The sequence below is a fragment of the Macaca thibetana genome, chromosome 8 (genome assembly GCF_024542745.1).
Source record: "Macaca thibetana thibetana isolate TM-01 chromosome 8, ASM2454274v1, whole genome shotgun sequence".
NCBI classification, from domain to species: Eukaryota; Metazoa; Chordata; class Mammalia; order Primates; family Cercopithecidae; genus Macaca; species Macaca thibetana.
In genome coordinates, this window is record NC_065585.1 from 9574673 (window position 1) to 9600357 (window position 25685).

Sequence of the window (25685 nt, forward strand, 5' to 3'; positions counted from 1 at the left end):
ACAGAGAAGGAAGATGAAAGAATTAGACCTTGGGAGTCTGGTTGTATGGTAGTGTCATTCATCTTAACAAGAAACTCTGGGGAAGAAAGAGGCCCGTTGTGTTGGTCTATATCACAGCTTTCAAAGTGCTTATAGGGCATTCAGGGAGAAGGGACCGTGAACAGATGATACCAGAGTTAGAAATTTAGATTTGGTAGTTTTGATACTATGATATAGCAAGACATATATAGTTTGATTGTCTTCTACAGCTCCTGGCTCACAGTTACTAAAACCCCTGGAAGTCTCTAAGTGATAAGAGCAATAAAGGTGAAAGAAGGGCCTTTTGCTACTCATAGCAAGTCCCTTTCAATCACAGAAGAGTTTACATCAATAAGATGACTTCCAGAAAGTCCCTAAGGATAGAGGAGAGGTGGCTGGCTGTCAAGGGAACCATCTGTGTGATTAAAGGGTTGAAACTTGCTGCCCCATCTCTCACGTCCAGGGAGGGGAGGGGGCTGGAGATTGAGTCAATCGCTAATGGCCAATGATTTAATCAATTACATTTATGTAGTGATGCCTCCATTAAAAACTCCAACTGAAGGGGTTTGGAGTGCCTCCAGGCTGGTTGAAGACACGGAGGTGGCTTCCGGAGGCTGGCTGCCTGGAGAGGGCATGGAATGCCCTCCCCAACACCTTGACCTATGTGTCTCTTCCATAAGACTGTTCCTGACCTGTATTCTTTCATAACAAATTAGCAATAGTAAGTACACTACTTTCCTGAGTTCTGAGCCGTTCTAACAAATTATCAAACATGAGAAAGGGGTTGTGGGAATCTCTAATTTCCATCTAAGTCAGACACAAGTTGTGAGTAACCTGGGGGCCCATCAGTTGCAACTGGCATCTCAAGTGGGACTAAGCCTTTAACTGTAGGGTCTGTGCTAACTCCTGGTAATTGGTTTCAGAATTAAACTGTAGGACACACAGTCGATGTCTGCAGAGAACTGAACACAACACATACATACAGTGCAAAAGTGAAGTATTGAGAGCAGCAGTAAAGAGGAAATAGTTTTCCTTTCAGTAGCTAATAACATGCAACTGTTTAGGTAAAGTAATAGAAATGAAAAAGGTCTTACATAGATAATAAATAAAACTACCATACTGAGTGTTAGGGGGATGCTAATTTATTCAGATTGTGTATTTTCTTTGCATGTTGACCCTAAAACAATTTATAAAAAATGGTTTCACTTTAGAAATTCATATGTAAATTGGGCTCTGCCAGGACACACCAGGCATGCTTTTCTGTGTAATGACACCAGCACTTTAAATTATCAAAGCGCTCTCACTGAATGTGTACTGGGTTATCTTAATTTGTCAGTTATTTCATTATTTGGACATAAATAATAAATCAATGTTATTTTGGAAAAAATGTACTTTTTGTTCTCCAAAAAGAGATGAGGAGTTACTGTAATTATATCTAAGTTTACTAAGTTAAAAATAGACCAGAAGGTCCCAAATTTATACTTAAATGACTGAAAAAACATCCATTATCTATTTTCTTCATTTTGGGAAAAAGTTAACCATGTTAAATTATCTTGTTTGAGCGTTATTCTGAAAAGGAGAATTATTGAGAGATGGATTTGGTGTTACCAATGGCTAGTCTATCCTACTCAAATGGCTACTGTGTCATACGTATTCTTGTAATAATAATCAGAGTCAAATTGATTTATTTGCTAACAGGTGTTCATCTCAATGAAGCACACTCAGGGAATATTTTGTTACAGTGACTCCAATGAAGAACTGTTGGCTCAGATGACAATATAAATGATCAAATATCTTCACCAACTCACCTTGAGAAATAGCAGACGAATTTCAATAGGCACATTTTACAAGGAAATACCTGTAAATTATCAAGTTTTCTCACTTTGGCTAATAAAGCAGTACACTTTCTAAAATAGGCATAATATAAGTAAAAATAATTAGAACAGATACGGCTAAGTTTTTCTTGGGCCTAAAACTGTATCAGAATACTTGCAGTACACATAATCTGAAAATCACTGAGTATCTTAAAGACTGAAATGCATACTTTCTGAAAAATGCAGCTATTGTGGCAGGATTTAAAAAAATAGAATATTCCTCATTTTGTTTAAGTAAACCACTGTTGTGATCTTTTTTCATCTTTTATTCTGGAAATAATGGCCTCGGATAGTAAATTTTAAATGAAAGTTGATGAAAAGTAAACTGAGTTGGTTTGATATAGCCAAACACATTGTATAGAAATCAAACCTTTATCACTGGATACATTCCAAGGAGATTTTTAAAAATTACGTTTCTGAGTTCCAAAGAAATGACAAGCCCTTTTCAGAGATACAGATGTTGTGAAATTCTTAAATGAAAGTGTTATTCTTATTTTTGCCAATAAATGTATTAGCAGTGCTTTGTTCACGTGTTCATTTCTTTTTAATCCGAACATCATCCCTTTCTTCCTAACAGTTCATTTCCATTTACCTACTTTGGGTAGCTTAAAACCAGGGAATTACTGAATCACAAGGAACACAGAGGTTATTTCGTTCAGTGTCCTATAATCCCTTTCACGGCATTTGCTGGCATTGATGAAGGGAACACACAGCATCTGTTACACTTTCTCCAAAGATGAAGATATTTATTTATAATCTTGGCTAGTGGGAACACTGATTTTTTGGTTTTGTTTTTTAAAGTACTGGTTTTTCAAGACAGAACATAGGCGTTGAACTTGGAATCCTGAATCTGCTCCTTCTTTACCAGTCCTGTGACTTTGGGCAAGGCACTTAACTTCCCTGACCTTAAAGTCTCATTTGTACAATAGAGATCACAGTAGGTGGTTCTAAGGAAAATGTGACGTATATCAAAGTGCCTTGTGGAGAGCAGTTTCTCATCAAATATTACATCCTTCTTGAAAGCCCCTTTTTATACTGTGATGAGACTTACAGTAGGTTTTTCTGTTTCCTTTAGGAGCTAACAAAATTAATCTCATTCATTTGTAACCTATGACTACCTGTCCAGCGCTAGAAGACAACAGTACCTTAGGAAAGTTATTTTTTCAAATACTATCATATTTCTTCCCATCACATGCTTTTACTAGTAACTTGCGATATGCTAAATACTATGTTACATATAAATTGCTATGTGAATAAAACTGAAAAGTCACACAGAACACATCTGTGGTGGGTTCTCCACAGGAGACAATTTTTAAAAACTGTCTTGGGACCATTCATTCATTCAGTAAATACTTACTAAAGACCTACTATGTGCCAGACATCATATACTAGTTATTGGGAATAAAAAGGTGAAGTGTGGTGGTTGGAAGGTAGGGGAGGAAGGTGGAGAGTGCCTACCCTCATGGAATTTAGAATCTAATTTATGATGTTCTAGTTCCATGTAATAATTTTAGTATACTCAAAGATGGTCAACTTTCCCATTTGATACAAGAATGAATAACCATTTATTTGTGTTACAGTTTCTTGGTTTTCTAAGTTGGGTATCTTATAATATACCCACCCTATCTAAAATCCTAGAAACAAAGACACAAATTTTTTTTTTTTTTTTGAGATGGAGTCTCGCTGTTACCCAGGCTGGGGTGCAGTGGAGGTTGATCACAACTCACTGCAACCTCCACCTCCTGGGTTCAAGCGATTCTCCCACCTCAGCCTCCCAAGTAGGTGGGATTACAGGTGCGCACCACTACACCTGGCTAATTTTTCTTTTTTTTTTTCTTTTGTAGAGATGAGGTTTCACTATGTTGGCCACACTGGTCTTGAACTCCTGACCTCAAGTTATGTGCCCACCTTGGCCTCCGAAAGTGCTAGGATTATAAGCGTGAGCCATCGCACCGAGCCCAACATAAAAAAAACTTTTTAAGAAGAGTTTACTTCCCACTCCCCCTACCATGTTGTAAAACTAAGCGGGATGGGTGAGTAATCTTTAGGATTTCAGTTGAGACCAATGGCCAATGTCTGAAGTTATGCTAGAGGCTGCAAGCTACATTAGAAAAGTTGGAACTACAAAACTCATTTAAAACTGGGTCAGCGGAGGAAGATGAGGTCAAAAGGGTATACCTGCGAGGCAGTGCTAGTGACGGCAAGCCACTGTAAGCGAGCTGAAGGGCTTTATCTACTCCTTATACCAAGTACCAGCAAAGTTTGTTATATACAGTGAAGCTTTTACTATACTGAAAAAGCCACTGAAGCTTCACTATAACTGTGCCAAGGCAGCTTACAAAATGCTAGGCTAAATGAGGAAAATCTTTCCTCTTGACTAGTCATCTTAAAAGGCAATGCCAGGAATAATAGATGCTAAATTAAGTGGGAAAGCTATAACATTTGTAATCTGAACCCCTCAGGACGGTAATTCAACTCGGGGAAGGAGGTGCACTCATGATGGTATTTCTTCTGTCGCCCAGGCTGGAGTGCAGTGGCGTGATCTCGGCTCACTGCAAGCTCCGCCTCCTGGGTTCACGCCATTCTCCTGCCTCAGCCTCCCGAGTAGCTGGGACTACAGGCGCCCACAACCGCGCCCGGCTAATTTTTTGTATTTTTTTTTTAGTAGAGACGGGGTTTCACCGTGGTCTCGATCTCCTGACCTTGTGATCCGCCCGCCTCGGCCTCCCAAAGTGCTGGGATTACAGGCGTGAGCCACCGCACCCGGCCAATGGTATTTCTTTTTCTTTGGTGTCCCACTACACCACCCAAAGCACACCTGGAAAGCACAGAGCTGTTTTATGTATGCAAGACTTGTTATTGTATGAAGTTGATAAAATTGCAAATGCTGCAGTCTGGCCAAATTAGAACACTTGTGGATGTGGCCATCAGTTATTTGAAGTCTATACTACCATGTGACAGAAAGAGCACCGGCTCTGTGTTGAAATCACAGCTGCAGTAACAGTCAGTGCCTGGAAGAGTGCCAGGCATCAGTGAGTGTGGGAATCAAACAATGAAGGTTGACTTTTTCCTTTAGAGCTCTTAAACCTTTGTCTGGTCTGGAAAGACATAGATAATCTTCTACAGGGCCACTATCCCATTATCCTTGGTAGCAGATGGAAAGGGAGTAAATTAATCCTACAGAATACTTCTCAATTCAATTGTTTTAATGCCTTTCCTATCATTTACAAAAAAAAAATAAAAAATAAATAAAAATAAAAAAATCAAAAGTACAAGCAGCAAACCCAAATGTCTTGAATGTCTCTTGCTTTTACTTTTCCTCCTTCGGACTTTTACCTTTCAAGAATTTTTTAGTTTTATCAATCTATATAACTTATCTCCAGACTCTAATAATTACAGTATACATGCTGAGGCAGGCAACATGTGTGTCTGGCTCACATGGTAGAAATCCAATCTTTATTGAATAGAAAGATGAATACATGTAATGGAGGCAATCATTCTTTCTGAAATAAGTGGATGATGAAGCCCAAAAAGTTAAATATCTTGCCTACCTGATATTGAAATTTATGGTAAAATGGGGTATAGGATCCAGGTTTCCCACACAACCTGCCTGGCAATCTCTTCTACATCATCCAACCACATCTGTATTAAATCTAAACCTAAGAGAAATAAATGTAAGCCAAAGTGGAAACGAACAGACACTAGGCCTACCTAAAAGGAATTTAAGATTTCCTCTCCTTTATAGTCTCTGCTACTTTCAGGAGACTCAGCATTTATGGAAGAGCTGAGGCATAATTATTATTGTCAACTAGTGAGAATATTAGGAAGTAGGAACACTTCTAACTGTAAGGAAATCAAAGAAAAGAGAGAAACCACATCCTTCCTCGACTGAATAACAAACTTGTAAAACTTTTATGGGATTTGTTAAAATATAATTCAGTGAGTTCCCAGTATGCACTCTCTCCCAAGTATAAAGAGATAAAAGCTATTCATTCCTGCCCTTCCAGAGGTTCACGAGCTAGGTGGGAGAGAGAAATGTAAGAACTGTAGTAATGCTCAATAGGTTGGCTATTACCACCTCTAAATTTCCCTAGCAATGGTTGACCTAAGTCTAGAAGGACACAAGGAGAGAGTCAAATGAAACATGAGAAGATCACTCTAGGCTGAGGAGGCAGTATGAGCAAAGGTCTGGAAGACTAAGATGACACAGAATGTTCAGGGAATTACGAAACCTTAAACATGTCCAAGACAAAGACTTTGATCTTACCAGTGGCCACACAGATGAGGTTGAAGAGGTTGTCTGAGGCCCAGGGGATTACTGTAACCTTCTAGAAACTATCCAAAGAGGCACAGAGCACCTAGCAAGAGATCTCTCCTAAAGTAAAACATGAAAACCTACTGGTTCTTGCATTTGATCATTGTTACTGCTTCCCTTTCATTGACAACAGTTCATATACTCTTACTTTAACAATTTTAATTATTAATATGAATCACCTATCCATTGCTTCTTATTTTCTTCATTTATGGTAAATGAGGACACCAAAGAATTCCGTTCCCCCTCAACTTTTGCGGTTATAATTCTCTCTTATGTTAAGTCAGTCTATGAAATATATCAAAGAATCACTGAATGATAAATGAAAAACTGATTTGCACTAATTGAAAATAGAGAACTTTTGTTTTCTTCACTGAAAAGAATTTCCACTAAGAATCCATACTCAGTAGCGTAGTTTAAAAGGAAATAGTTGAGGGTGAAACCATCTTGGTATACACAGGCAATTATTTTTTAAATGACTTAAGGATTCAGGAGTGAAATATAGAAGAATGTTATATTAAACTCTTATAAGGGCTTGAAAATATGTCTCCTGAACCTTAGTCTTACACCTCCCCACCACCCAAATTCCTCTTCCATACCTTAAACTACTTGATGAAAAAGATCAGGCCATTTTTATACCTCTAGTATTAAGTACTTCTTTAGCACTCAATAAATATTTACTGAACCAAAGTATAATACTCAAGAACCAAAACAAAGTGAGGGAGGGTATGTGGGTACAATATCCAGTGCTAAGTCTGGATTAAGTCAATCTGATCAACAAGGTGTTGTCTGACACCTTCACTTACATATTCTCCATAAGTCTCTTGTGTTGGGGGTGGCGGTGGAGGTCTGTACCCAGTTGGGGGGACTCCTCTTGCTCTGGGAGTGAGAAGTCCTCTTCCCCGACTCACTGGCCCTCGGGTGGACAGGACTCCTCTGGGAGTTGGCGTCCCTCGTGGTACTACAACTCCAACGGGCCGTGTTGTAACTCCTCCCCTTCCCCTGTAACCAAGAGGGTCAAATTAGCCATATCTATCATAGTCTCTAACATTCTGTTATTCACATATATTTATACCTCAGAAACAAAATCAAAGTTCTATATTTTTGTAAAAAGGAATAAGGAGCAAAGAACTAAACCAAACATGAAACAGGTATCTACAAAAGGAAATTAAGTCATTTAGGCAGTTCGTCTAGCAACAATATAGAAGAAGTCTGGAGTCAATCTCTGGTCAGTACACAGAGTAGGAAACTGTGATATTTGGAGAAGCCACATGCACCCAAGACTTCTATACGATGCCATGCCAGGATTACACCCAAACTCCATTCCCACACTATGAAGTGTGCCTTTTCTTGCTTATATCAGGACAAGGAAACTGAGGCTTAGAGATTTTAAAACTGTCCCAGAACAGCTGTGAGCAAAGTCAGAGGCCAAAATATATGCTACAATTCCATCAGAGAGAGAAGAATAAAATGTACTTTCCTGAATAATGTATCAACTACATGGTAATAAAACAACATTAAGTTAAGTAAACACAGGCATTTTCTGAGGTAGAATTCAACACATTCATGTATTTCTAATGTAAATCATGAGACTTCAAGTCAGCAACGAAGGAGGTGTTTCTATCAACGATGGCTCCACAGAAGCAAAAACCCGAGAAAATATAAGGACAGAAAAGTGTGGCTACCCCAGAGAATACAGACACAGTATGATGCACCTCATCTGGACAAGGCCCTCCAGCGAGAACTGTAGCTGGCAGGGCTGGCTGCCTACAGACCAGCTTCCTCCTCTTTCAGTGTGTCTGGGATAGCAAACACGCAGTTAAAGACTCATTTTCCAAAAATAGCAAATTATCAAAACTCAAAGCTGGACTTTGAAAAGACTGATAAAATTGATAAACCTCTAGACAGGCTAAATAAGAGAAAAAAAAAAAAAAAAAGCCCAAACACCAGTATCAGAAATGAAGAGGGTTTCGGCCAGGTGTGATGGCTCAGGCCTGTAATCTCAGCACTTTGGGAGGCCAAGGCAGGTAGATGACCTGAGGTCAAGAGTTCAAGACCAGCCTGGTCAACATGGCAAAACCCCATCTCTACTAAAAATACAAAAATTAGCTGGGCACAGTGGCGTGTGCCTATAGTCCCAGCTACTTGGGAGGCTGAGGAATGAGAATCACTTGAACCCAAGAGGCTGAGGTTGCAGTGAACCAGGATTACACCACTGTACTCCAGCCTGGGCGACAGACTCTGTCTCAAAAAAAGAATAATGAAGAAATACTATGAACAACTCCAAGCTCACACATTTTTTAACTTACATGAATGTGACTGATTCTGATTCATAATGACCAACACAAAAAGAATTAAATAATCTGAATGGGCTTATGTCTATTAAATAAATTTAATCAATAGTTAATAACCTTCCAAAAAAGAAAGCATCAACTCCATACGGTTTCAATCAATTCTATCAAATATTAAAGAATGAAATGATACCAGTTCTCTATAATCTTGTCCAAAAAATAAAAGCAGAGGGAACACTTCCTAACTCAATCTGTGGGGCTGGTCATTGGAAGTGCCTCCTTAAAAGTATTTCTACATTACTCGTCAGAGGCTGGGACCAGTCTGGGCCAGCCAGGGAGGCCAGTGGTGACTGTCCCCAGCCTGTTCTTGAGCACTGGTTGGGACCTGACAAAGGAAGTATCCCTCAAAAATACTTAATCACCCTCAGAGGCTACAACTGGCCAGAGATGGGGCCAGCCCAACTGCTCAGTGACCTGCTTAGGATGAGACATATGGTCTGAGGGGGAACAAGAACAAGGCCTCCCCATAACCAATATGGATAAAGAGAGTCTAAAGTGAAGAACTAGAAATCAGCAGCTCTCGTGAACACAGGTAGAAAAATTCTTAAAAATATTAGTAAACTCCATTCTATAATGTGTTAAAAGAATTATACACCATAACCAAGTAGGATTTATTCCAGGTACATAAGGTTGATTTAATATTAGAAAATCAACGTAGTCTACCACATCAACAAGGCTAAAGTAGAAAAATAATGTGATCATATAAATAGAGCAGAAAAAGGATGCGGCCAACGGCGACACTCATTTATAACAACTTTCAGAAAATTTCCGCAAGTTGAAAAAGAACATCGGGCAGGAGTGGTGGCTCACACCTGTAATCCCAGCACTTTGTCAGCCCAAGGTAGGTGGATCACTTGAGATCAGGAGTTCCAGACCAGCATGACCAACATGGTGAAACCCCGTCTCTACTGAAAAAAGACAAAAATTAGCCAGGCATGGTGGAATATGCCTGTAATCCCAGCGACTAAGGCTGAGGCATGAGAATTACTTGAACCTGGGAGGCAGAGGCTGCAGTGAGCCTAGATGGCGACACCTAGATGCACTCCAGCCTGGGTGATAGAGTGAGACTGTCTCAAGAGAAAACGGAACATGTACAGCAAACCTACAACATACTGAATTGTGAGAAACTGAATGCGTTCCCCTTAAGATTGGGAACAAGGCAAGGATGTCTACTCTCACAACTACTATTCAACACTATACTGTAAGTCCCACCTACATCAATAGGACAAGAAAAGTAAATAAAACTTACACAGATTTTGAAGAAAAAAGTAAAACTTCTTTGTTCACAGGTGACATCATTGACTACGTAAAAATATCCCCCCAAATAGTCCAAAAAACCCCCCAAACCCCACACCTACTCCTATACTTAATAAGCTAGTAAAACAAGGAGTAAAAGGTTACTAGTCAAATGCTTTCCTACATACCAGCAATAAACAGTTGGAATTTAGATTAAGAACACAAAAACATTTACTGAAGCCACAAAAAAATTGCATGTTTTGGTACAAATTTAATAAAACATGTACAGCATTCCTTTGTAGAAAACTACAAAACTCTGATGGAAGAACTCAAGGTAGTAACATCCATGTTCATGGTCATAATATTGTTAGGATGCCAGTTCTTCCCAACTAATCTACAGATTCAATGCAATCCCAATCAAAATCCCAGCAAGTGATACATTTTTAGATACTGACAAACATTTTCTAAAGTACACATGGCAAGGCAAAAGACCCAGAACAGACAACACAATACTGAGAAGAAAAACAATGTTAGAAGACTCATAATATATAATTTCAAGACTTATTATAAAGCTACAATCAATACAGCATTGTATTTGCGAAAAAAAAAGACACAGATCAATGGAACAAAATACAAAGCCCAGAAACTGACCCTCAGAAATATAGTCAACTGATTACTGACAAAGGAGCAAAGACAATTCAATGGAAAATGTTTTTTTCAACAAATGATATAGGAACAAGTGAATATCAACAAATTAAAAAAAAAAAAAAAACGTAGACACCTAGACACAGACCTTACATCTTTCACAAAAATCAACTCAAAATGTATCTTAAAACCAAATATGAAATATAAAACTTATAGAAGAAAGCATAGAAGAAAATCTGTATTATATTAGTTTGGTGAAGAGTTTTTAGATACAACATCAAAAAAAGTCCTTGAAAGAAAAATTGGTAAGTTCAACTTTATTAAAATTATAGACTTCTGCTTTGCGTAGGACACTATTAAAAGATAAAGAGACAAGCTACAGAAAGGAAGAAAATATTTGGGAAACATGTTAGCTGATGAAGGATTTGTATCCAAAACACAGAAAAAACTTTTATAACTCAACAATGAGAAAGCAAATGGCCCACTTAAAAAGCAGGCAAAATACTTGAACAGACAGCTAACCAAAGAAGATTTACAGATGGCAGATAACCAAATAAAGATGTTCAATATCATTTGTCACTAGAGAATTCAAACTAAAACAAAAGTGAGATACCACTTCGCACGTATTAAAATGACTAAAATAAATAACTGAATATACCAAGTGTTGGGGAGGATATGAAAAACATAAACTTTCATTCCTGCCTGGAACACAACATAGTATATAGCCACTTAGAAAGACAGTTTGGCGATTTCTTGCAAAGCTAAACATAGCCTTATTGTGCAATCTAGCAGTTGTATTCCTAGGTTTTTACCCAATGGATCTGAAAACTTATGCCTACATAAAAACTTGCACATAAATGTTTATAGCAGCTTTATTCACAGCAACCAAGATGCCCTTCGATAGATGAAAAGATAAGCAAACTGGGTTACATGCATACAATAGAAAATGATTCAGCAGTAGAAAGAAATGAGCTAAAAATCCACAAAAACTAGGAATAAATCTTAAATGCACATTTCTAAGTGAAAGAAGCCACTCTGGAAAGGCTATATAATGTATGCTTTTCAACTATATGACATACTGAAAATACTAAAACTAGAGAGACGGTTAAAAAAAAAAATCAGTAGTTAACACAGGTTAAGGGGTGGAGGGAAGGTTGAATGACTAGAGTTTAGGGTGATAAAACTATTCTGCATGATACCAAAATGACAGTGAATACATGACACAAAGCATTTGTCAAAACCCAAAGAACTTCACAGCACAGAGAGTGAATTTTCATGTTTGCACACTAAAAACCACAATATTACTGAGGAAGTAGGAGACTCTCAGGATGCAATGCTGAATGTGAACGAACATTTTAACTAGATTAAAGCACATGAAAACAACCTTATTGAAGGGGTTGAAGAAAAGTAAACTTGGAAATGAGATAAGTCTGTCAGACTAAAGGCAAAAAAAAAAAAAAAGTAAATAAGCACTGTTCTAGTTGATGAAGTTATTTTCTACAGGAAGAAGTGTGAGTACAGGTTAACCATTCTGATATCACTGTACATGTATCCTGGAACACAATAACTAAATAAAAGAATGGTGGGAGCCAGCTTCTCAAGTTGGAGTGGAGTGATAAGAAAAGGGAAGAGGCTATAATGGTCAATGTGCAAACAGATTAAAATCAGAGACATCAGTATGAACTCATGTTTAGTTTACTATATTTACAGATGGTTAAATAAAGAAATATGCATAAATACGTGTATATAAATAGGTTAGTACATACACATATATGTCCATTCTATGTCAGCTGAGAAAGAACAGACCTCAGCACATCCCAGAAACAACAAGCAGAACCAGCACCCTGATCTTGCTTTCTAATACCATACTCCAATAAATGGAACCCCAGCTTCTTGGAGAAATGATTGATTTTAGGACTGGAGGTAGAAATATATAAGACTAGTCTGGAGCAACGTGTAGTGCCAGAAAGAAAGTGCTTAAAAAAAAAAAAAAGAAAGAAAAGAATAAAACCCACAAATTACGGGTGTGTGTCAAAGCCAACTGAAAGAACTCCCAATGGCCAAAGCTGAGACAATCTGAGCAAGAAAAGACAGTGGTACCGAATTGTATCACAATGTATAAAATTAATATCCATGAGTCCACACTGATAGAAATGACTGAATCAATCAATAGATACACAGGGGAGAAGGGACAAATCTTCCAGATAATTTTTGCAGATACTCCACCTAGGTGAAGTGAATTGTAATTCCCCATTTCTTAATTAGGGGTTCCCCATAGTGACTTCCTTTTAAAGGATATAGTAAGGAAAGAAAGAAAAATGAGGAATTTGACAGTGGAGAAACTTGACAAGCATGACCTCGGCTACATGATCAAGGCAACATGAGCATAAGTCACGTGGACAGTATGTATACTTGATATGATGCCGCAAACATGGCATTTTACTTCTGTGGTTTTAGTTCCCCAAACTCATAATCCCAGGTTAATGATGAAAAAAAATCTGAAAAATCCCCATTGAGAAACATCTTAGAAAAAACCTGATTAGTACTCCTCAAAACTGTTAATATCATCAAAACAAACAAGTCTAAGAAACTGTCACAGCCAAGAGGAGCCCAAGGAGACAGGACAACTCAACGTGATGTTGTATTCTGGGGATTCTGGAACAGAAAAATGACGCTAGGTAAAAATTAAGGAAACCTGATATGGACTATAGTTAATACTGTACCAATACTGTCAATAATATAGTTAACAATATGTCAATATTGGTTCATAAACTGAAATAAGTGAGCCATGCTAATAATGTAAGATGTTAATAACAAAGAAAAATCACAAGAAGGATATAGGAAAACTCTCTGTACTACTTTCTCAATCTTTCTGTAAAGCTAAAACTTTTCTAAAATATTAAGTACATTAAAAAAAATCTCAATTTTACAGCTTTCTTGCAGCTATGGGGGCCTGTAATACAATTCTGGCCAATAAGATATTAATCAGCACTGAGATTTATGGGAAGCTCTTTAGAACTACATAGTTGGCATTCTCTCTTCTCTTTCACTCTTTTCTTCCTGCAGACATGTTTGTAAGGGTCAGCAGGCTTGAAGGAAAAAGTGAAAGGCTAAGAAAAGCACAGTCACAAACTCTGTGGAGCTGGGGAAGGGCAGCGTGGCACTGCTGCACAGGTTTTAAGTGGGGCAGGAGAAGGACGTGATATTTCTACTGGGTTAAGCCACTACAGGTGTATTTGATATCAGCAGTTAAACCTAATCTTAACATGTCTAATGCAGTAAAAAAGAAAAAAAAAAAAACACTTTTTCTTCATCTCACCCTCAGGTAACCCTTTAATGACTATTGTAAATTAGGTTTTTTGTTTAAAATCCTAGACCATAAAAATTGGTACAGTAAAAATAGTCGCCATGAGCAAAAACACTGGAATCAGATTTGGATTCAATTCCTCATGTACTTACTAGCTTAACATCTACCTGCCAGTTAGCACTTAAACTAATCAAGAGTCTGAACTTTCCACATCAGTTTCCTCAACTGTGAAATGAGGCTAAATATAGAGCCCACTTTTGTGTTATTAGGAGAGAAACATGAGACAATGCATATAAAGTGTTTTGAATTTTTACTGACTCAATAAAAGTCAAGTTTATTTAAACTACAATCACTCTGAACTGTAATGATGATATAACTTCTATAGTGTCTTACTCATCTTTGTGTATCTCCAGTATATGTATCTAGAAAAATCTTCAACACGATTAGAGGACAGAGTAGTTTGTAGCTATAGTATGTCTAACTCCTTCATGACATTTTCATTAATTAGTGTATATATAAACTAATTAAGGCTTCCTGTTTCCTTATCCAATATCCATGATTGCCATCCAAGGTACTATATGAATTACAAAATATTCAATATGCTTTTTGAATATGTAAATATATGCCTCTCATCAAATTGGAAGACATACATTTATATATTCAAGAAGCCCACACTTCTCTTCCACAATCATTGACATTGTTGGTTATGTCCCACTGGTGTATGAAATCACACTAAGGTATTTTTATCTGCTATGGAATTTTAGAAAGTCATTTGATATACATCTAATTGTTCTGGACACTTATCTATAAAAGACATTTTGAAAATTAGTTTTTTAAGTGCTGAAATTCCACAGGAGTGGTATTAAGCAGCAATAGCATGAACAATGCTTTAGATGACACTGGTGGAAGAAAGGCAGGGTGGAGGTGACGTGCTAACACAAGAATCCTGTCTTATCACAAAGTTTTCACTGAGTGCTACAAATAACATTCAGGGCAAGGCTGAACAGCTGGATTGATAACATGGGGATGAGAAGAGAAAAAGCATCTATTAGCAAGAACTTGATAATCAATGACACTTTTTTTAAAAACAGAAAAGTAGATTCCAAATTGATAGGAATAGGGTACCACAAACTGGGTGTAAGAGAAGAGCAAAAAGATAAAACATCTGCACACAGTTTTGAAAGCAGATTAATGGATAGACTACAATGCAGTAACTCTTTCTGTTTGGGGTTTTCCAGCAGGGTGACCCAGTTTCTGGTCTTGAAACTCATGGAAAAAATCCAGGAAGGCTTTTGTAGTGAGCTGCCACTGTAAGAATGTGTTGAATGAACAAATAGCAAAAAAAAAAAAAAAAAAAAAAAAAAAAAAAAAAAAAAAAAAAAAAATAAAATAAATATTAAAATAAAGTAAAATAAAAAAACAGTTACTCAGAAACGAATTATTTAGTTCACAGATTAATACAAAGTTTTAAGATGTAATGAAAAAGCATATACTTTGAGTTCCTACACATTAATACTCAAATGTAATTCTGTCATTTGATCTTTAAGCCTCAGTTTTCCTATCTGTAAACTGGAGTTAATAAATCCTCCGGCAGAAGAGCTGCGATGTTTACACCCTGGGTATATAAAGTGCCTAGCCGAAAACAGGCATGTAGTAAGTGGTAATTAGTACACCGACTTCTGCTTCTACTCTGTCCTGATACTTTGCTTTTGGCTTTAGTGAAAGATGAGCAAAGGAGACGGAAAGTACAACTCATGTCAGTTCTCATTTTACACATTTAGCAACAGTAAGGTCGTCTGATAAGAGTTTGTAAACACATACTAAATTGTTTGGCTTTTGTCTACAAATTTTTTGAGAAGCAGTCAAGTACAGCAGGTAAAACAATGAATTCAGTGGCAGAGGCCTTGACTGCTTAAGCGAGCTCCAGCATTGCTAACTTGGTGACCTGGGAAAATACAGCTGACTTCTGGGGTTCACTCAGATGGAGCAGGACTCATGCTGACTACAGAGTGGGGCCTGCAAGATCCAGTGACAGGGCCTTAGTCTTCCATCAGGGGTCACAGTGAGAAAAACCTGCCTAGAGATCCATTTGAGATCTGTGTCCTGAAGCAATAAGCACCTGAGGGGCAACTGTATCTTTCCTATAACATTCCTAACACATTTGACAATCTTGCTTCATTTCTGTGAGACTGCTTTTCTGAGAGTAAAGTTTAATCATTCTAAGAGGGTTTTCCTTGCCTAAGGTTGCTATGCAAATGAGAAGGCTGACAAAAGGAAAAAGCGAAACAGCCTACAGTTACAGTCTCTCAGAACACAGGGAAGAAACTGTCAGAGCTGATGGAGACTAAAACTTTTGAAAGAGATGATGTTGGCAGCTCTTACTATGAGCCACTCTAGAGACCACCCAAAATGTGGTTCTAGGGCAGCGCATCTCACACGTTCCTGTGCATCCACAGCGCCTGAGGACCTTGTGCTAGGCCAGGCTGGGGTTTACATTCTGCTTTTCTAACAGGCTCTCAAGCGCTGCTGCTGGTTGTCTGCAAACCATCTTTTGATGGGCTGAGTCTTAGATCCAGAGGTTGTAGCCCTTTTATGAAGCAGGTTATTGGTCATTTCTTTTCTTTCTTCTGTGTTTCATCCAATCTTCAACGCAATTAAAAAAAAAAATACTAATTGAGCAACTGCTTCCTTATCCTACATTGCATAGAGTATAAAAGAAATCCAAGGCACTTTACAAGTTACAATTTTAAAAGTTACTAGCTGGTTATTGGTAAAATTGTTGACCAATAAGACAGTGTATAAGGAAGTACATTCTTAAGTCCAAGAGAGCTATTTTTCGTCTCTTTGTATCCAGTGAAGTCTCTGATCAGAGCTCCTTACTTATTTTGAAGCTGTATCACCCACTGTCTTCCAATTCTGATTTTCATCACGCTTTTACTTTTTTCCTTCATTTAAAAACAAAAATCTTTCTCTGTCATTTCTAACTATCGGCTCTATTGCCTTTTGGAACTATGCAGCAAAAATTTCCTTCCTCTCTGGAAACAATGATCCATTTGATAATAGAGAAGTTTAAGAGAGAGAAGTAATTTGCCTACAGTTCTGTTGAGGGACTGATCAAATATCTGTGCTACAGGAATTCAGTTTTTAGTGTCAAATTATTTTGAGTAATCAAAAAAGGAATCATGGTACAGTTTGATTCCTTGAAAAGGAAATTTTAAAAATTAAGTAGGATTTGGAAGTGTGTGCTTATTTTTCTATCTCCATTTTATTGAAGAGGCAACTATGGCTTACAGAGAAGTAACCCCCAAGCTCCCCAAGGTCACATAGTGAGTAAGAGTCAGGGGTGACTCTGGATACTCTGGCTTCCCCAATGCCAGAGTTCCCCCAATCTAATCCCCAGCCTCGAATGCCTCACTTCTTTGCTGCCTCCAAGCCTTTGCACCCTTAACTGGGATGACTTCCCGCCAGCACTATCCCATCTGATTTCTTCTGTTTGTTCATATCGGCTCTCCCCCTGCAGAATTACTTGCATCCTTGTTTGCATTTTCATGGCACTCTTTTCTTCATGTCTCTGTTCCTCTATTTATACCACTCTGTTATAGTTATTTGTCTCTGATTTTCCCCTCTTAAACTCTAGACCTACTCAGGTAAATATAATGACTTCCACATCGCTGTAACTTCAATTCTCACAAAAGCGATTTAAGGAAAATCTGTGATATTAATGACCTAGCATCAGAAACAGATGATTTTCAAAGAGGTTTTGAATAAAACTATTAAAACTTCTGAAAAACCAAAGTGTGGTGGGGAAGAGAGAGTCACAGTACATGAACATACTCACTGGATTCCTTTTGCCCTAAACTGTCTTAGCTCATTAGTGGATCTTGTTTAAACTTTAGGAAAAAATCAGTTGGCCAGCTAGGTGTCAACCTGCCTCCCGTTGGCATTGATGTCTACAGCAGGCTCAGAACATTTCTCCAGCTTTATGTTGCACAGGACATGTAAAAGTGCTGGCCGAGCTGTAACTGAGAGAATCTGTGCCTAGTTGCATTTCTTGCCTGTTCATCCCTGGCTAGCATTTCAACTACAAGTTCTTGTCTTACCCAGTTTGTAACACTATTTGCCTCTGTTATTATCTTCTCAAAGCCTATGAAAGTGATTTTAAAAGAAACCAAAGATTTTCCCCTTTTTGTCTCCCCTCCATCAGCTCCAGTGTGGCTGCTCATTAACACACCATCAGAAAGTGCTTTAATCAAAAGTAATTGAATACTGAAGGCTGATTTCAGTAGAAGGAATTCGGTGGACCTCACAGCAAGGAAAAGCAGAGAAACTCATTTCTATGGTAAGTCCTCCAGTTTTCTGTCTGAGATGTGGGGTACTCATGCCAGATGTGGGGTAATGGGGTACTTAAGCCCAGTTGGGATTAAATGCACAGACTACCCAGTAGGCACAGAGCTGGAAGGAAGGAGAGGAAGGTGACTGGGCAGGAGAATCGCCTGAGCAGTAAACCCAGTAGAGAAACAAGCAATTTAAATAACATTCCAATGGAGTATTTTTTATTTAAAATTTCCATAATTTTATCCAGTTAGGAAATACATTACCATTTTCCTATATCTACTCTTTCCTTAAAAAAAAAAGGACTTTTCAATATTGATTGGTACATTAATATAAATCATACCATACTCTGGTAAAACATTTATGGCCCTAATATTAACTATTCAGTTTTCCTAATAAAACTTCTCATAACTTCATATACTATAGAAGGAAAGTACATCATTTTCAGTTATGAAGATAATCTTTAGCATCTATAATATTCTTAATCAATTTTAAAGATAATATCATATAACACTTTGGTGTTTATGACTCTAAAAATAAAGATTTTTTTTTTTTTTTTTTTTTAATGGAAGGCTTTAAACATTCCAAATGGCAGTGGAGTTAAGGACATTTATTTTTATACTATCAAAATAACACAATATTAAATTCCTAAAATGTGTATGCATAAAAGAAAGTTTTGCCAGAATAAGTGCATTCTGCCTTCTAGTCTACATATATATAGATATAAATTCATAATCAACAGACACAGAATTGCCCTGTAAGGCTGTCTTGTAAGAATCACAGATCATTAAAGATTATAGCCAAAAACTATCTTTTTAAATAAAATAAGAGGCAGAGAGGTTTTTTTTTCTTTCTTTCTTTCTTCTTAAAAAATTGTATGGACTTGGATTTGGTGTTAGGAGTAGAAAGACAGTAGGGGCCAGGCTGGGTGAGGGGGAACAGGAAACAAGGTCTTTGCAGCCTGGCACTCTGCACTGAGCAAGGCCTCCTACAGAACATTCACTCCTTCATCCCTCCCTCCACCACAGAACCTGCCCTGGGAGGCTGCTGTGCTGCAGGCCCCGTTGTGGGCAGTGGGAATGTAACGGTAACCAAGATGGGAGTGCCGCCCAGAGACCATGAGGCTCACCTTCTAAGTAGAGTCACATGTTCCACAGTAGGTTAAACATTTTTTTTTTTCTTTCCAGGAAATTACAAGGAAGGAAAGTATAACTTTTCTGTAACTGTTCAATTTTTGTTATAATTTCAAATTACTAACTCTCAAGTTAGTCTGTATCTTAAGACTATCCAAACTTAGAAAAACTTGTGGTGAATTTGATGTTGCGGTTTAATTTTGGTGCTTACCTAAAGTTTTTTTCCTTAATGATAATTATATAATTATCTTGCCAGTCTGCCCAGTAATTTTATAGTAGCCAATTTAACCCTAATTTTTCTATGTATTTTGAATCCTGAAATGTGCATTTCTTTATCTCACGGCCTAGAGTTAATGATTCTAAATCTTCATTTCAGTATACATCAGAATTACATACAGGTTTGGTATTTCTTAAGTACTGCATTATATTTCAAAAGCTGAAATAATTTATGAATTTCAGAAAACTTCTTTCTAAAATATTCTATTTGTTAAATGAAACCAACTATGAATAAAAACGGTCGAGGCATTATTGCTTTTTTTTTTTTTTTAAACTACAGGGCTCCTAATGGTGATTGGTTTAGTTTTCCAAACAGTAAACGTCAATTGTCTCATAAAATTTGGAAGACACCATTGTTTAAACAAACTAATATAAACACAAAATTTTTTAAATGTGAGGTTAAAAAAATCTAAGCCCCAGATTTTAACATGGTCCTTCAATATAAACTGATAATGAAAGGCTGCTTTGTAGACAAAACTGGCTATAAAATTTAGGCACCAGTTACAGGGGGAGGCAAGAGCAGAGCACAGGAAAATGATCACTCAAAAGCTGGTCAGCAAATGTATACTGGAAAGGAGAATTCCTAAAAATTCAGATGACCGGTCAATCTTCTTCAACCTCTTAAATTATTGTAAGAAACAGAGGTTTCTATTGATTGTTTCAGAGAGCACGTTTATTACTTTCACTAGTTCTGCAGAATTTTTATATCTGGATTTGACAGCTATGTATATTTGTTTACTTTTCATTTTAATTCTTTTCTCCATGCTTATTCTGTTAGTTCAGAGTTTCTTTTGGGCTTCTTTTTAACACTCTTAACTCCCTGGCAGCCTTTTATAATGCATTCTTCTCTGATGTTTCTTGTCCATTTTAGTCCCATCACTTTTTCTCTTCCAGAAATGTCTTACATTTACTATTTTAATAATTTCCAGTACATTTATAGTTTTTAAAACCTTTTTTTCACTCATTTAGTGGAATTTAGGGAAAAGGAGGGTACATGAATAAGCATCTCTGAAAGTGAGGTTCTTGATTAGCTATTTTTTGAAAAAGTTCTATATTGAAAACCAGTGAGTTACCCTATTTTTTAGAATAAATTCAATTTTAGCAGCCAATCACGCTTAAAGTTTTTATTGTATAACAGTGTTATGGTTTTAGGCTTTGAAATTTTTAAAGAAAATATATAATATCCAGAATGGAGATAGCATAAGGAATTAAAATATTTTAATATTCTTCAAATCAAAGTTGGATGAGGGAAATGGAAGACGGGAAGCAGCTTTTGTTTGGGGCTCTGGATGTGTGTGGCAAGTAAGGCTGTAACCATGTTACACAGGGCATGCTTTGACTACTCAGGGGAAACCTGTAATATTGGCAGTGCTGCCCCCATCTGACTAAAGTGTAGAGAAGGAGCTTTCCTGTGCCACTTAAGTAGTAGTGGTAGTGACATTTGAATTTAGATCTGATTCTAAAGCTCTCTTTTCTATGTGCTACTACCCTTCAGGGGCAAAAAAAGAAATTTTTTAAATTCCAGCAAGTAATAAGCATGCAAATTAAACTGTTAAACATGTATTTGGTCCAAGGCTAAATTCATAGTACTTTGCTCTTAGTGTTATGGGTAATGGGAAGACCACATGGAACATATAACCTGTGGCATTGGGGTGGTGGTGGTAAATGTAATCCTGACATAGAAGCAATTACAGATTTCTTAGATTTTTAAAAACCTGATCTTCACTTATTATTTCAGTGAATATTTATTGAGCACATGCTGAATTTCAATACTGTGCTTGGACCCAACAATACAAAGGGCAAAAGGCACATTCCCCCTCTACTATAAGGCCAAGCTAGTCTGGAGATTAACAGACTTAGTAATTGCACTGCCATATGGTCCTAGTAACAGCAGAGTACAGCACGGGGTGGTAGATGCTCAGAAAAGATGTATAGTGCCCAAACTGGAGTTACTCCATACTTTTGGAAATAGTACATTTCAATAATTAAACAGAAGGGAAATATACTAATGAAAATGTCTGATGCAATCTCTCCTCTGAGGGCTTCAGGAAGTGCTTACGCAAGTGTGAACTGACGTGTTTTCCACATCTGAGAACCTCTTTATTCTCTATATCTAGGATGGAGTTTTACTCTGTTGCACCCAGAGTTTTCTGACCCAAACCACTGTTAACAGTGCTATTAATAATCCCAAGGGAATAGCTTAAATGCTCTTGGCACAGCCGTTAACACAGTTCCTCATCCTCCTGACAAGTGGTCAACTCCAACTACAGTCAGCTGCAATAGGTGTGTCCAAGGGTGTTAATATGCAGGCAGTTAATTCAGAGGTGTTCAGGAGTAATTATGCAGTCAATGAAGACTGCCACCACTTGGGGTCCATTAAAGGATCTGTGCTGTTTTATTTAGCAAAAGTAAATGTGACTGTTTCTTCTATTAACTATTTATTGCTCTACCAGCCAAAGCACTGGCTTTGTAATATGCATGTCTGGATTAAGTACAACTGATGATGTACTACTAGGTTTGAATATTCAAACAGACCTTTTTGTTTTTAAAACCATCTCGGCTCACCACAACCTCTGCTTCCTGGGCTCAAGCGATCCTCCCTCCTGAGTAGCTGTGACCTCAGCCTCCTGAAAAGCTGTGACTATAGGCATGTGCCACCACATTCGGCTGATTTTTAAAATTTTTTTTTTTTTTGGTAATGATAAGGTTTCACTATATAGCCCACGCTGGTCACAAACTCACGAGCTCAAGTGATCTTCCCACCCTGGCCTCCCTAAGTGCTGGGATTACATGTCTGAGTCACGGTGCCCACCCAAAATACAACTTTAATAATGAAGGCTTCGTTGTTAATTCCTCTCTATCTCGGCATTTCTTTCATCAACTGATTTATTTCATCCTCTACTGTTTCTAGTTTTATATTCTTGGGAGTCTTGAATTTACCGTGTTTGACTGAATTATGAAGATATTATTATAATACTTTGGCTTTGCCTTATTATAACATTTCAACATTAAAAAATCAAGTAAGTTCCTGCTCTAATGTGAAGAACTTCAACTTTAATGTTACATTTATATTCAGAGAGAATGCCTGCTAATAAGAAATTTAGCATATTCAGCAAACATTCGGAATATTATTTTTCAAATATGAAACTACAGAGGAAATGTAGGAGAGCAACAACTCAATTGAGGGAGTTAGATACTAATCTGGACTCCACTAACAACTAACTGCCTAACACTTGAAGAAGATGAATAACTCTACATTTATAGTCGACTTTCATCATCTATAAAATAGAGATAATAATATTTAGCTTATACATGGCTGTTGTAAGGCATTAGCCACACATATGAAATTTCTGGCACACGTGTTTTCTCAAAACACACAAGGTTCTACTTCTGGTATAATAACATAAGCTCCAACCAAATCAAACCTTGGGCAAAAAACTAAACTTTGGATAAAATACAAAAAGCAATTACTTGAAGTTACTGGGTAATGACTAGGTAGATTCCAAAGGGTTATGACACTTGAAGAAAGGTAACTGAATGAAGTGACTTCTTATGATGTTTCCAATGAGGACAGGCTGCAGGGGTCATGCTGAGCAGCTAAGACTCCAATGGAAAACTCTGAGTCTTTGCACTGGATGAATCACAGGCCAAAGTTTCCAGCAACCACAGCTGCTGGAAAGTGAGGAAGGAAGTGTAGAAGGAAGACAGCCAGAGATAGGGAGCCACGGATTGTATGTATGAACTCTCACCAACTCTCCAGTGACAACCGAACCACAAACGCACAGGGCAGACTGCAAGTATCCCTGAAAAGGACGAAGGAGCTCGTCTGAGATTTTAGCTGCTTACCAAGGGATGCAGTGTGCAGTTGGAGTTCAATCAAGCTATCTACTTAAACAGTCTAAAAAATAAAATAAAAGCAACACTGTTTGGAGGAATATAGCAAATTCCGGAGTTTTCAAAGCACGATATTTACTCCAACATAACCAGATTAATTAGCAGACAAGGAATTAAACAAAACTCTCAAAATTTATAACGTATAAAAGTACAACCAGGGATCTCAGTTTTAAAAATCATCCACTTTTCTTCCTTCCCTCTCCTCTCACCTCTTCATTCTTTCCCTCTATAGAAACTCCCCTCTGGCAATGCATGCTTATGAAATTATGTCCTTGCTTAAGAAATTCCAGAGGCAAATCTTAAAGCAGGCAAGAAGCCCCTGTGGAATCCTCCCACTCAGCAGGAGTCACAAACAATTAGTCCACCGCCACTGGTCTGAAGTCAAGGTGACACCAGCTAGGCCTCCAGGTGGGCGAGTACCCACGACAGCCACTGGAACAAGACTCGCAGCCCCTGAACTCTGCAGCACTCCCACGGGTGTCCCACACCACGTTTCCCTTTAAAAACCCCCAGGTAAATTTTAAAATTTAGAATGCTAGTTCATCATCTTCTCAATTTGTTGGCTCTCTAATGACACCTGCTTTTCTTCCCATCAACCCTCACCTCCTGTGTTTGTCTCTTGTGTTTGACTTTTGAGCAGCCAGCAGCCAAACCTGGGTCTGATTACAAAAGAAAATATCCTGGTAATGAACGAAAAGATACAAAATCTCAGCAGACAAATAAAAACTATTAAAAATCAAATGAAAATTTTATATCTGAAAATATAAAGGATCTGAAATGAAAATATCATTGGATTGGCTTCAAAATACAAAGGAAGGAGGCGGTGAACTTTGAGGCTAGGTCAAGACATAGACCAGTCTGGAAAACAGACAAAAAAATAACGAAAAATGAGCAGAGACTCAGCCTGTAGGACAATATCATAAAGACACTTTCCCGAAGTTTCTCGGTTCACAATGTCCTTAGTGTTTCAGTAAGTTTTTCATGATATTTACCCCAGGCCAAACCAATAAGGAACAAATTTGGTAATTAAATTGTGAGTACCAAACAACTTACACATTTATTTCTCAACATTGCAGCTGTTTGAAAAATAACACATATTATTTTACAATATGTATTATAATTGAAAGGAAATATTTTACTTCATTATTAAATAACAGCAATTATTATGCATATTGGGTGCTACGTAACTTCGTAACTTCTCAAACTGTGGGATCAGATGGGACACTGTTACTCTCATTTCTTGACCCACACTTACTTTCAGATAATGTTTATTGTTTATCACAGCAGCCGGTAAAGTATCAGCGTCACAAAGATGTGACATCATGAAAATCAGTAACATATGATCTAATGCTGAAAAGAAACTATAAAGGATTATCTTAAGCTGACAGTTCCCATAGTATGGAAACAGGGAAAGGGGCAAGTAAAATATCTGAAGAAACAGTAGCTGAAAATTTCCCCAATTTGATGAAAACTGATAAACGACCCTGGGTGACTTGGTTAGTCTAATGTTCTCACTTAAAACAAAACCACTACATTAAGCACCAGTATCTGTGAACACGCACTTATTACTTAGAAAGAGGGCATAATCTCCTTTGTTCAAGTTTCTTCTTGCTGCTTCTGGTATCAAATGTGGGGACACGGGACTGCTCCTACGTGGAAGAAAGGGCCAGAACAGCCAGAGCAAAGGCCAATGGAAAAGCAGCACAGAAGCCACCGAGTGTTAAGAGAGGAACAGAAAGCGGCATCCTGGAGGGCTCACAACTGTTGAGTCAGACAAAACCAGTACCTTGACACACCCAGTCCTGCGGCAAATAAGATCAGCATTAGCAAAAGAATATTTCCCGTGGTCAACACTTGATCAGAAAGAGGCTAAAGAATGTGCTATAGCACTTTATTCACATTATTGTTTACTGAGCAATTACCATATGCAAGGTACTAGGGACACATTGGCCTTTATGGATTTGCATTACCCATAAGGAATAACAACGACAAAGTGAATAAATAAGGTAAATCGGCTTGACCAATGATACGACGCCACCAGGACAGGGAGTTCTGAGCCAGCTTCTGGCTGAGAGGATGGCCCCTTCACACTGAGCGCTCGGCAAGGGCTTCTCTGACCAGGTGCCGGTGTAGGCTGAGGATGCAATGCTGAGAGGGAGGTGGCCAGACACCTGGAGACAAAGCCTCCAAGCAGAGGGAGAGTAAATGTGAAGGATTTGGGAAAGAAATGAGCTTGGGCTATTTAAGGAGCAAAAGAAAGGAGACCAGTAAGGCTGGAGTTAAGACAAAGGAAAAGTGGAATAAGAT

General features: G+C 37.8%; 1 protein-coding gene across 3 annotated transcripts in view; it reads right to left on the minus strand.

Annotated features, from left to right (window-relative positions):
* The window catches only part of KHDRBS3 (KH RNA binding domain containing, signal transduction associated 3), a 201778-nt gene that overhangs the window by 73647 nt on the left and 102446 nt on the right, over positions 1-25685 (minus strand). For all 3 annotated transcript variants that reach the window (XR_007728260.1, XM_050801567.1, XM_050801568.1), the window contains exon 6: positions 7011-7206. Coding sequence is in view for 2 of the 3 variants with exons in the window: in XM_050801567.1 (XP_050657524.1) it covers positions 7011-7206 (196 nt within the window). In the remaining variant the exon portion in view is untranslated. The remainder of the gene's footprint in view (positions 1-7010; positions 7207-25685) is intronic.